General features: G+C 44.2%; 1 protein-coding gene across 1 annotated transcript in view; it reads left to right on the forward strand.

Moving 5' to 3' along the window:
* The window catches only part of polr1a (RNA polymerase I subunit A), a 107,607-nt gene that overhangs the window by 63,552 nt on the left and 29,941 nt on the right, over nucleotides 1-14,114 (forward strand). The window contains exons 24-25 of the mRNA XM_078411842.1: nucleotides 6,832-7,046; nucleotides 9,914-10,081. Of these exons, the coding sequence (XP_078267968.1) occupies nucleotides 6,832-7,046; nucleotides 9,914-10,081 (383 nt within the window). The remainder of the gene's footprint in view (nucleotides 1-6,831; nucleotides 7,047-9,913; nucleotides 10,082-14,114) is intronic.

Here is a 14,114-nt window from a genome sequence, read left to right on the forward strand (position 1 = left end):
TGATGAGAAATAGGTGATCAGAGAGTTTGTGGGGTTCATTGGATTTTTGACAATGACGTTCATTGTAATGTCTTACTTGATTTCTGGATCATTAGCAGAGATTGCAGATTCCAAGTGAGGTTTTGGCCATTCTCTGGTTTACAGAGAAATTGTGATCCTTCGAACCATCTTTTACAGCTTAAGAAGCAGTCTGCTATTAGTCCTCTGGAGGCTTCATCTGCAGGATTTTTTTTTGTGCTAACATATCTCCATTGTGATACATCAGTAGCATCCCTTACAAAAGAGATCCTGTATGCCACAAATGTTTGAACGCGTTTGGTTTCATTGTTGATGTACTTAAGCACTGTTGTGCTATCGGTCCAGAAGATGGATTTGTCCAGTTGAAGCTGTAATTCTTTTTGCAGCATTGTGTCAACGCTGACAGCTAGGACTGCAGCTGTAAGCTCCATTCTGGGAATCGTCATTTGTTTTAATGGTGCCACTCTGGACTTTCCCATTATGAATGAAACATGCACTTCTATGCTATCTTTTTCCAGTCTTAGATATGAAACAGTACCTTAGCCACTTTCGCTGGCTTCTGAAAAGTGGTGCAGCTGATTTGACCAAAGCTTGTGGGCTTCATGCACCGGTCCACTTTAAACTCTGCAATCTTGTTGAGATCTGCTAGCCATCCTGTCCAACACTGGGAGAAGGTTTGGGGTATGTTTTCATCCCAACCAAGTTTTTCCTTGCAGAGCTCCTGCATAATCAGCTTGGCTGGCAGAGTAAATTGCCCTAGAAATCCTAACGGGTCATATAGAGCCGACCATGGACAAGATGCCACGTCTAGTGTATGGTCGTTCCTGTGCAGCAATTCTGAACTTGAACACATCTGTTTCAACGCACCAGCAACAAACCCAATGGTCTTTCCATTGGCAGATTGTCTTTGTCCAACTCCTTAATCTCTTTGGTTCTGTTTTCTTGAGGAATGGATGCCAATACAGCACGGCTGTTGCTGATCCATTTTGACAGCATGAATTCTCCCATTTGACAGATGGCAGTCAGGTCTTTTACCGTCTGAACTGCTTCTTGTTCCGAAGGCATAGATTTTAAACAATCGTCTACGTTGAAGTTGTTCATTACTGTGTTTGTCACCTCCACTGGAAAACGAGCGTTGTTGTCCTCAGCAGTTTTTCTTAATGCAAAGTTTGCACAACTTGGTGACGACACGGCTCCAAAAAGATGTACCTTCATCCGGTATTCAACAAGATCTTGCTGCACATCACCATGTTTCCGTGGTGGTCTCAGCAAAAGTAGAACCTTTGACAGTTGCAACTGGCTTGGCGTCCTGGATGTTCCCAAAAAGTGGATCTAATTGTATCTTCACTTGTTTCTCTATGAAGTCTACCAGGTCAGAAAATTTAGCTCTATGTCCACGCTTTTCCTGTAGCTTACATGCCTTAGCTCTCCACTTGTCTCTGAGCTGGTAAGGCAGTTTTAAATGGATAGTCTTCATATTGGAAGCAACATTCATTTCCTCCAAATTGGTGAGATGTTCCATTGCATTGCAACAACCTCTAAGGAACAGTGAGAATGCTCGCAATGCTTTCACATCTTCTAATCTGACCACTGACCAGGCCAATGCCTTGACCATATATGCAGTGGCAATCTTATGTTCATTACCAAAATGCTCTTTAAGCAGCTTCTTTGCTTTAGGATAGCCCTGGGCTGGAGGTAAGTGTTGACAGCTGTGGACTAAGTCCGTTGCTTGACCTCTTGTATATTGCTCCAGAAAATGTAAGCGGACACTGTTATCATTAGTGTTTCTTTCCACTCCTCTCTCAAATGCCATGATGAAAATTTCATACTGCAAAGGATCGCCATCATAAACAGGAATGTCTCTTGGTGGTAGAGTGGAAGAAAGATTTTGTTGAGCCGGAAGAACAGTGATATCATTTTGCTTCTGGATCAGGTTATAGATATCACCTTGCCTTTCGTCATACTGTCCTTGGGGGGGAAACATAGAAACATAGAAAATAGGTGCAGGAGTAGGCCATTCGGCCCTTCGAGCCTGCACCGCCATTCAATATGATCATGGCTGATCATCCAGCTCAGTAGCCTGTACCTGCCTTCTCTCCATACCCCTGATCCCTTTAGCAAAAAGGGCCACATCTAACTCCCTCTTAAATATAGCCAATGAACTGGCCTCAACTACCTTCTGTGGCAGAGAATTCCACAGACTCACCACTCTCTGTGTGAAGAAATGTTTTCTCATCTCGGTCCTAAAAGACTTCCCCCTTATCCTTAAGCTGTGACCCCTGGTTCTGGACTCCCCCAACATCGGGAACAATCTTCCCGCATCTAGCCTCTCCAACCCCTTAAGAATTTTATATGTTTCTATAAGATCCCCCCTCAGTCTTCTAAATTCCAGCGAGTACAAGCCCAGTCTATCCAGTCTTTCCTCATATGTAAGTCCCGCCATCCCAGGGATCAATCTGGTGAACCTTCTCTGTACTCCCTCTAAGGCAAGAACGTCTTTCCTCAGGTTAGGAGACCAAAACTGCACACAATACTCCAGGTGCGGTCTCACCAAGGCCCTGTACAACTGCAGCAGAACCTCCCTGCTCCTAAACTCAAATCCTCTTGCTATGAATGCCAACATACCATTCGCTTTCTTCACTGCCTGCTGCACCTGCATGATTGCTTTCAATGACTGGTGCACCGTGACACCCAGGTCACGTTGCATCTCCCCTTCTCCCAATCGGTCACCATTCAGGTAATACTCTGCTTTCCTGTTCTTGCCGCCAAAGTGAACATGCGAACATGTCCCTGCACACCCTTTTCCTCATGAGTCTTTGCCTTTTGCCTTTGAAGAGCGTGTTGAGTTAGATGGTCCTATCATGAGCTCTAGCAGATGGTCCCAGAGTTGTTTGTTTTGGTCTAACAACCTGTTACACTTGATCAGGCAAGTATTCAGCTGCATGTGGCTCTAATCTAGCTGATGTATCCCTTTGAGCAGCTTCTCTTCTCAAATAAGAGTTCATTGGATTAGATGCTCTCGAGCTGCTTCTTGATTTCATAGCCTCAAGTACATTGAGTCTTGCTTTGGTTGCTGCCAGTTCAGCATCTAGTTCCAGTTGTTCCTTCTATCTTCTCAGGTGTTCCTTCTGTCTCTTCAGCTGTTCCTCTTGTCTCTTCTGTTCTTCCTCCATTTGTTCTTCTTGTGCCCCAACCTTGTGCTTGCCTTTCAGGTAGGCAACCCCTTCTTCGAGAACAGCCATATCTGCCTGAGCTTTCATGCGAGCAGAGAGCATTGAAGATGCACATGATGAAGAACGTGATTTGTAGCTCAATTTAGATTTTAAGACATTTGAAACTGTCATCAAGTCCAATGATATCTGAGTTTACATCACTCTGGTGTGTGGCACTCCCAGCAATGGCGTGTGTAGTTTGCTAACCAACCTTAGATATCCATGCCCTAGTATCTTGTATAAACTCGATGAAAGTTTCGACTGTTTGGTGAATCCATTGATTTTGCTTTTTGAGTTCATCTTCAGGCAGTGATAACTGTACCAGTGTAATCTTCTTTGATTTCATCACAGAGCTGGTTTAATTGAATTAAGTTGGATTGTACTTCCTTTACATTTTTGCTTAATTTCCTGAGCTCTTTCATCATTTCTATTAACTTGTTAACTTGTTTATATCCTTTATTTTTCCTCTTCTGGTGCTTCTCAATGAGCGATTCCAAGCCCTTGATAATGAGTTTGATAATCCTCCTTTCCTTTTCAGAATCTTTTCTGATGTCGCCATCTTCTGGCTGAACATCAGATCTAACCACAGGCATACTTGTACATAGCTATCCCTTTAAGACGCATTGACGTAATGTCATATCTTGCACAAGATTTCAAAACAACTGATATATTGCGATGCTCAAGGTCACTTCTTTGTTCTCGGCGTTCCGCACAGCAGCCAATTTCCAATACAGCTTCTGATATATAGCTTTTCCAATAAAGCTTAATGCTGTACTCACTTTTCGTGCGCGTTGGCTTTCGAAGTTTCCAATCTCCGTTAGTCAGATTAGCGCAGGTAGCGACCCTGTCTAGTCTGTGGGCTTCAGCGTCAGGCTTGTGAAATAAAATAATCCTTGTTCCGTCCAGTTGATTCACAAGCTCCAGTCTCACTCATAGAGCCAATTCTTACTTATAATGGCTCTTTAAAGGCAGTTCTTACTTAAATTGTAATGGCAACTCCAGTCCTTGCCAATAAACTCTATTCTAGATGCCATTACTCCACGAGGAGTGGGAGTGATCGATCTTGACGCAAACCAACAAAGAGATTTCCAAGCGTATTTTCAGTTTAATTAGTTGTTTATTGAAGTAGTTGAACAAACAGGATGATGAACATACTAGGCTGTACTTATTTCACATTCAAGTCATAGCTGGTTGCTCTGTGGCCCCCGTCTGCTTTCAGCTCTCCTCGCAGGTCTGTTGCAGGTCTGTTGCAGGTCTGGTAAGAACTGTATCTCACCAAACTCCCCATGTCTGACTCCTCCCAGTCCCTGTGGCTCCAGATATACCGCCAAGTTCTGGCTCCTCCCAGTACATTATGCCCATATATATATTCATCTTACGACAGCCCCCAAGTGTCCAAAATAATACAGCAAGATATCTAGACAATATAATATAATATGCTAAAGCAGCCAGCACAAACACAAATGGCTCCTACAGTCAGAGTAGATATTTATGGGCCTAATTCTGATTCTACACCTTATGAATTTTTATCTCATTATAACTTATTCTCTTTCACATGCCCGTCAACGTCCATCCAGTTCTCTTGCCATCATGAATGCTGGTGCTAATTTACAGCGGCCACTTAACCTACAAATGTGCTTTATGGATGTGGAAGGTAACTAGAGAAACCCATGCAGTCAAAGGGAGAACACAAAGACCTCACACAGGCAGCACCCAGGTGGAGGATCGAACCCAGGTGTTGGAAGTGCGAGGCAACAACACTAACTGCTGTGCCACTGTGCCGTCCTTGCTTTAGATACGATTCACATTCCCGCTCACTCGGCGCAGAGGGTGAAGTTGGGTGGGGAGGTTATCACTGCAGTCTAATGGCCCAAATGAACGAACTCGTCAATTAACAGATACCATGGGCTGTAAACATGGTGGTTCAGATTGTGCATACTCGTGTTCGCTGCATGGACATGGCCTATAGACCCTCGTACCTGCACTGAATTGGGCCAAAAGCCATATGCTTGAATTGGGTGGTAGGTCTTGGTGTGGTCAGGATGTGCTGCTGGACAAGCTTTGATGCAGGTTTAGTCAGCCTGTTGTTCTTAACTTATCGCCTCATAATCTCTGCTACTATCTCAATCCTTCACTTCCCCATCTAGCCATTATCTGCAAATCAAGTCTGAAGAAGGGTCTCGACCCGAAACGTCACCCATTTCTTCTCTCCCGAGATGCTGCCTGGCCTGCTGAGTTACTCCAGCATTTTGTGAATAAATATCTGCAAATCAATCCCTCTTCACCTGTATCCATCTATCTCTTGCTAATTCCTGCTCCATCCCTCTTCCCCTCTAGTTTAGTTTATTATTATCACATGGTTCCGTCTTCTCTACTCTCATTCTATGTTGCCTGGGTTTCAGCACTTAGGCTACAGAGAGAGGTTGAACAGGTTGGGTCTTTATTCTTTGGAGCGTAGAAGGTTGAGGGGGGACTTGATAGAGGTTTTTAAAATTTTGAGAGGGACGGACAGAGTTGACGTGGGTAGGCTTTTCCCTTTGAGAGTGGGGAAGATTCCAACAAGGGGACATAGCTTCAGAATTGAGGGACAAAAGTTTAGGGGTAACATGAGGGGTAACTTCTTTACTCAGAGGGTGGTGGCTGTATGGAATGGGCTTCCGGTGAAGTGGTGGAGGCTGGCTCGATTTTATTATTTAAGAGTAAATTGGATAGGTATATAGATAGGAGGGGATTAGAGGGTTATGGTCTGAGTGCAGGTAGATGAGACTAGGTCATGGAGAATGGTCGGCGTGGACTGGTAGGGCCGGACAGGCCTGTTTCCATGCTGTAGTTGTTATATGGTTATATGGTTATTCTAGATGAAGGGTCTCTATCTGAATTGTCAAATGCCTATTTCCCTCCACAGATGCTGTCTGACCTGCTGAGTTCTTCCACTGCTCTCCTTTCAGCTACACTTTCCACCATTTGCAGTCTCATGTGCTTCTGCCAGCACTAGACTGCACCCACATAACTGGCACATTGAACATAGGAATATTTCACCTATTTTTAAACAGATCAGATGTGCCACACATCAAAACAATCAAGTCAAACTCAAATACAATAGATCGAGCAAAGGGAAAGATGCAGAGTGCAGAATATAGTTCTCAGCATTGTTGTGCATCAGCTCAAAAGATAAGGTCCAATGTCCACAATGGGATGGAAGTGAATCGGATAGTATTCTAGCTCATGGACGGTTGAAAAGCTTGATAACAGAGGGGAAGAAGCTGTTCCTGAGTCTGGTGGTGCATGCTTTTAAGCTTCTGTACCTCTGCCAGACGGTACCGGGAAGAAGGAATGACCGGGGTGGGACAAATCTTTGATTAAGTTGCTGATTTTCTGAGGCAGTTTGAAGGGTAGATGGAGTCAATGGTGGGGTGTTTGGGCTGTATGAAGAACTCGGCTACATCTACAACTCTACAATTCCTTGCAGTCTTGGGTAGAGCTGTTCGCAAACCAAGCTATGCTTTCTATGGTATATCTGTAGAAGTTTTCGCGAGTCACTGGATTGCTTAATTTCCTCAGTCCCCACGGCACTAACACAGTTTGTTATTATTTTGCACAGTTGCAGGAGCTTTGGGAATCGCTGGATGCAAGGAGCAAAAATAAATATTTGAAGAAGGCTGCACACTGTCCTGATCCCTGCAATTCTGTTTATCGTCCGGATATTTACTTTGGTTCAGTTTCAGAAGACTTTAATGATATTGTGCATAAATACTTAAATGAAGAGGAATCCAATGCTCCCAAAAAATGCAGCAAGTCAGAGCTGTCACCAGAATGGTATTTATCACGTATATTAAATGATCTAGTATTTTTAAATTCTCTTGTAAAAATAGTAAGAAAAGCAATGGGTGGCACAGTGGTGCAGCAGTAGAGTTGCTGCCTTACAGCTCCAGACACCAGAGTTCGATCCTGACCACGGTGCTGTCTGCAGAATTTGTATGTTCTCACTGTGACCGCGTGGGCTTCGGGTGTTCCGGTTTCTTCCCAAACTCTAAAGATGTGTAGGTTTGTAGTTTAATTGGATTTAGTAAAAATTGTAAATCGTCCCTAGTATGTAGGATAGTGTTGGTGTATGGGATAATCACTGGTTGGCATGGACTCAGTGGGCCGAAGGGCCTGTTTACTCATTGTACCTTAAGTCTAAAGTCAGTCACATTGGCGCCTTGGTGGCGTGCCAGAAGGGGTGAAAATCCGTTAAAAAAATAATACAGGAATGAAAGGTCAAGGCAAATCTGGCAAAAGACAAAAGTAAAATTAAAGGTGTTAATTTGATTAATGAGTGGTACTACGTCCTAAATCCTACTGCATTGACTGGGCTCAATATTCAGCTTATCATGTGTCAAACATAGAAGAACATTTCGGAGTGAATCTGTTTTTAAATTATCACGGATGTGCAGTGGAGAGAGGCCATGACAGATGTGGCTCCAATACTGGCAGTATCTTTGCATTAGCAAAGCCACTAATTTACACCATTGATGACGAGGGAGCAATTTATCAACCTCTTTATACTCTTTTTCAGTGCTGCAACCTTTAAAAGGTAAAAGTTATGTTGCAAGGTTATTTTTCTATAATACCCTTTGCAGTCAACAGTTAACAGTATAGCTTTAATTTATCTCTATTTTGTTTTGGTGCTTTCATTGTGGTCACAGGTAAATTCTACATATCTGTCCCAGACGCTTTGCACTGCTGCGACAACAATTCTGTTGTGGATATTGTAAAGTGTAGTCCTAACGAGAAGTATGTATTCCTTTGAGTTTAGTAGAATGGTGGGGTGACCTTATTTAAGCATACAAGCTCATAAGGAGACTTGACAGGGTACATACATCTTCTTAGGCCCCCTCGGTCATGGCTGACCATGGGTGATACATACATACATACACCTGTGGGAGGAACAAGAACAAGGGTCCATAAGCTGCAAGATATGAGGACAGTTCTTTAAAACTAAGTTGAGAAGGTATAATAAAGTTTCTTTCTTTCATTTATTTATTAATTCATTCATACATTCATTCTTTCATTGATATGGCGTATGTTTCTCTCTGATGGTGGTGAATCACTGGAATTTCTGCCTCATGGGTGTTTGAGGCAGATCATTAGGTATGTTTAAGCTGGGAACAGATAATGGAGACATAAGAGGCAACAGATGCAAATACTGAAATCTCCAACTCTCTCTCCGCTACATGGACAACTACATTACTGTTGCCTCCTGCATTTGCGCAGAACTTGTAAATTTCTAGTTAGCCATTAACCTCCACCCTGCCCTCAAATTGGGGGTAGGGTATTGACATGGATAGAGAACTGGTTGGCAGACAGGCAACAAAAGTAGGAATTAACGGGTCCTTTTCAGAATGGCAGGCAATGACTAGTGGTGTGATGCAAGGCTCGGTGCTGGGACTCCAGTTATTTATAATATATATTAACGATTTAGACGAGGGAATTAAATGTGACATCTCCAGGTTTGCGGATGACACAAAGCTGGGTAGCAGTGTGAGCTGCGATGAGGATGCTATGAGGCTGTAGGGTGACCTGGACAGGTTGAGTGAGTGGGCAGATGCTTGGCAGATGCAGTATAATGTGGATAAATGTGAGGTTATCCACTTTGGTGGCACGAACAGGAAAGCAGATTTTTATCTGAAAGGTGTCAGATTAGGAAAAGGGGAAGTGCAACGAGACCTGGGTGTGCTTGTACATCAGCCACTGAAAGTAAGCATGCAGGTACAGCAGGCAGTGAAGAAAGTTAATGGCATTTTTGGCCTTCATTGCGAGAGGATTTGAGTTCAGGAGCAAGGAGGTCCCACCAAGCAGTTGCACATGGCCCTGGTGAGACTGCACCTGGAGCATTGTGGGCAATTTTGGTCTCCTAATTTGAGGAAGGACATTATTGCTATTGAGGGAGTGCAGCATAGGTTCACCAGGTTAGCTCCTGGGATGGCGGGACTGATATATGATGAAAGAATGGGTCGACTGGGCTTGTATTCACTGGAATTTAGAAAGATGAGAGGGGATCTTATAGAAACATATAATATTCTTAAAGGATTGGACAGGCTAGATGCAGGAAAAATGTTCCCAATGTTGGGGGAGTCCAGAACCAGGGTTCACAGTTTAAGAATAGGGAGTAGGCCATTTAGGACTGAGATGAGGAAAAACATCTTCACCCAGAGAGTTGTGAATCTGTGGAAGTGTCTGCCACAGAAGGCAGTGGGGGCCAATTCACTGGATGTTTTCAAGTGGATGATGTTTGGAAACCGACCCTTTGGCCCAACTTGCCCACAAAGACCAACATATCCCCAGCTATACTAGTCCCACCTGCCCGTGTTTGGTCCATATCCCTCCAAACCTGTCCTATTCATGTATCTGTCTATAACTATTTCTTAAAATGTTGGGATAGTCCCTGCCTCAACTACCTCCTCTGGCAGCTTGTTCCATACACCACCCTTTGAGTGGAAAAAGTTACCCCTCAGATTCCTATTAAATCTTTTCCCCTTCACCTCTGGTCCTCTATTCACCTACTCTATGCAAGAGACACTGCATCTACCTGATCTTTTCCTTTTTCTTACGTCTGATCCAATAGATTAAAAAGTAGGTTGGAGACCATTTGCTTGCATTTAGTCAGGTGGAAAGTTAATCGAACCTTTCTATTCGTTCAGTTTAAAGGACCTCCTGAGCCTGAAGTGGCAGCGATCTCTGTGTGAACCAGGGGAGGCCGTCGGACTGCTCGCTGCACAGAGTATAGGAGAGCCCTCTACGCAGATGACACTGAACACTTTCCATTTTGCTGGTAGAGGAGAAATGAATGTAACTCTGGGAATCCCCAGGTAAGTGGAGTTCCAAAAGGAAGGGTGGCTATTTAAAAAAAAAAATTATGGGTCAAAGAAAAGAAAGGATCAATTGGAAAGAAAAAAATTAGTAAACTTCATGTATGAATTTTAATGTTTCCTTTTTAATAACATCTTAAATGCAGTATTTAAATCTAATAAATAGTGCAAAATAACTTAAATTAAGAGAGAATTGAATTTAGAAGGATGAGGGGGTCCTCGTTGAAACTTATCGAATAGTGAAAGGCCTGGATAGAGTGGATGTGGAGAGGATGTCTCCACTAGTGGGAGAGTCTAGAACCAGAAGTCATCGCCTCAGTATAAAAGGATGTACCTTTAGAAAAGCGATGAGATGGAATTTATTTAGTCAGAGGGTGGTGAATCTGTGGAATTCATTGGCACAAACGGCTGTGAAGACCAAGTCAATGGATATTTTTACGGCAGACATTGACAGATTCTTGATTAATATGGGTGTCGGGTTACGGGGTGAAGGCAGGAGAATGGGGTTGAGATGAAAAGATAGATCAGCCATGATTGAATGGTGGAGTAGACTTCATGGGTTGAATCGCTTCATTCTGTCCTAAAATTTATGAGTTTATGAGAGGCAAATAATTAATCTCTTGTGTCAATAGACAATAGGTGCAGGAGTAGGCCATTCGGCCCATTGAAACAGCACCACCATTCAATGTGATCATGGCTGATCATTCTCAATCAGTACCCCGTTCCTGCCTTCTCCCCATACCCCCTGACTCCGCTATCCTTAAGAGCTCTATCTAGCTCTCTCTTGAAAGCATTTAGAGAACTGGCCTCCACTGCCTTCTGAGGCAGAGAATTCCACAGATTTACAGCTCTCTGACTCAAAAGGTTTTTCCTCATCTCTGTTCTAATTGGCCTACCCCCTATTCTTAAACTGTGGCCCCTGGTTCTGGACTTCCCTCAACATTGGTAACGTGTTTCCTGCCTCTAATGTGTCCAATCCCCTAATTATCTTATATGTTTCAATAAGATCCCCCCTCATCCTTCTAAATTCCAGTGTATACAAGCCTAATTGCTCCAGCCTTTCAACATACGACAGTCCCGCCATTCCGGGAATTAACCTAGTGAACCTACGCTGCACGCCCTCAATAGCAAGAATATCCTTCCTCAAATTTGGAGACTAAAACTGCACACAGTACTCCAGGTGCGGTCTCACCAGGGCCCGGTACAACTGTAGAAGGACCTCTTTGCTCCTATACTCAACTCCTCTTGTTATGAAGGCCAACATTCCATTGGCTTTCTTCACTGCCTGCTGTACCTGCATGCTTCCTTTCAGTGACTGATGCACTAGGACACCCAGATCTCGTTGTACGTCCCCTTTTCCTAACTTGATACGATTCAGATAATAATCTGCCTTCCTATTCTTACCACCAAAGTGGATAACCTCACACTTATCCACATTAAACTGCATCCGCCCACTCACACAGCCTGTCCAAGTCACCCTGCAACCTCATAACATCTTCCTCACAGTTCACACTGCCCCCAGCTTTGTGTCATCTGCAAATTTGCTAATGTTACTTTTAATCCTTTCATCCAAGTCATTAATGTATATTGTAAATAGCCATGGTCCCAGCACCGAGCCTTGCGGTACCCCACTAGTCACTGCCTGCCATTCTGAAAGGGACCCATTTATCCCCACTCTTTGCTTTCTGTCTGCCAACCAATTTTCTATCCATGTCAGTACCCTACCCCCAATACCATGTGCTCTAATTTTGCACACTAATCTCCTATGTGGGACCTTGCCGAAGGCTTTCTGAAAGTCAAGGGACACTACATCCACCGGCTCTCCCCTGTCCATTTTCCGAGTTACATCCTCAAAAAATCTTCCTGATTTCGGTCTCCCCGGTCGAGTCTCCTTGCCTGGATTAGAGCCACCAACCTGTCCGCCGCTCGGACTGGAAGCGTCTTCTGCCCCGACAGCTCCCAAGAGAGTGTACCTGTTTGCAATAGGCACAGCCACCGGGGTCTCCTGTAGTCCACATTCACTCCCCTTTGAAACGGTCTCCCACCTTCGCTCGACCTGGACCCTTGGCGTGACAGCCTCACAGTAGGTCCTGTCCAGGAAACTCTCGCATTCGCGGATGGCCCTGAGGTCATCCAGCTGCTTTTCCAACTCCGCCACACGTTCATTCAGGAGCTGCACCTGGACACAGTTCTTGCAGGTGTAGCTCCCAGAAGCTCCAGTGGTGTCCCTACCTTCCCACATCCTGCAGGAAACACATTGCACCAATTTATCTGCCATTACTTTATTGTCTAAAAACAAATCAGGCTCAAAAACAAGTGTCACCTCCTCACCGAAGACTCACAGCCAAAGACTCGCACTTTTCTCACAGGGCACTTCCCTCAACAGGGCCACACCCCTTGTGCATGCCTTGTTAATATCAGTCACTAAATTGACTAATTGGCCAATTTACCAAGCTTCTAATTTAATTGCTGTAATCCACACTTACTTTCTTTCAGCCAACGGTCGTCCTTGCTCCTGCTGCTTCTCTCCCGACCTTTACTGACTGTCTACTAGCGTTCCTTTGGTGCTCCTTTTTAAACGAACTTTTACCTGTAATTCACACTTACTTTCTTTCAGTCAACGGTCGTCCTTGCTCCTGCTGCTGCTCTCCCGACCTTTACTGACTGACTGCTAGCGTCCCTTTGGCGCTCTTTTTTAAACGGACTTTTACCTGTAATTCACACTTACTATCTTTCAGCCAAGTCATTTAATTGCTCCTGACCACTGCCTTGTCTCAAACCTTTCAGTGTTTTACACTTTGTATTCTACGCAAGAAGGGAAAATCGGAAGTGTCAGTATTACAGTTGAGCAAAGGGGACTATGGAGGCATGAGGGAGGAGCTGGCCAAAGTTGACTGGAAAGAGACCATAGCAGGGATGACAGTGGAACAACAATGGCAGGTATTTCTGGGAATAATACAGAAGGTGCAGGATCAGATCATTCCAAAGAGGAAGAAAGATTCTAAGGGGAGTAAGAGGCGACCGTGGCTGACAAGGGAAGTCAAAGACATTCTAAACATAAAGGAGAAGTATAACATAGCAAAGATGAGCGGGAAGCCAGAGGTTTGGGAAACTTTTAAAGAGCAACAGAAGATAACAAAAAGGCAATACGGGGAGAAAAGGTGAGGTACGAAGGTAAGCTAGCCAAAAATCTAAAGTAGGAAAGTAAAAGCTTCTTTAGGTATGTGAAGAAGAAAAAAATAATTAAGATAAATGTGGGTCCCTTGAAGACAGAAACAGGTGAATTTATTATGGGGAACAAGGAAATGGCAGACGAGTTGACCAGGTACTTTGTCCATGTCTTCCTTAGTGATGACAGATCTAATCTCCCAGATGTACTAGTGGCCAGAGGACCTAGGGTGATGGAGGAACTGAAGGAAATTCACATTAGGCAGGAAATGGTATTGGGTAGACTGATGGGACTTTATTATTTCGTATCATCACACAACTGTTTGCCAATAGCGAGCAAATTTTAGTACCACGTCGTTGGCCTCTGCAAGATCCGTTACAGTGCATGTGTCATGCAGTATTTCACAGCTCAGGAGATGTTCCATAGTCTGGAGGCCCCATCCGTACTCTCAGTCTGCTGCATCTTCAGTGTATCCCCACTTCAGCAGATTCGATTTGCTCCTCCCCATGCCAGTCTGCAGTCTGTTGAGACTGTGCCAGGTTATCCACGGTTAATTGGAACCTGGTGGGAGTTTCTCAGAGGGATCGATTGCCATGTGAATGTCTTCTGGAGATTTCTCTAGTCTCTCTTCCCAGAGTTTGAGCCTTCTGGATGATGCACTGCAGTCCAGTGGATGGACAGAAGAGAGGAAACTTCTGCGTGATTTCAGTCGCTGAGGTAGCAAGGGATGGTCATGTAGAGGGTGTCTTTCATCCTCTGATTGTCTGAGGCATTCTTTTTGACTGGCTACAGCTCTTCTGATTCCAGGAGGTGCAATGCCAGAGAGCAGGTAGATGTTGTCAGTCTTGGTAGGTTTCATGCACC

Source organism: Rhinoraja longicauda, chromosome 1 (genome assembly GCF_053455715.1).
Source record: "Rhinoraja longicauda isolate Sanriku21f chromosome 1, sRhiLon1.1, whole genome shotgun sequence".
Classification (NCBI taxonomy): domain Eukaryota; kingdom Metazoa; phylum Chordata; class Chondrichthyes; order Rajiformes; family Arhynchobatidae; genus Rhinoraja; species Rhinoraja longicauda.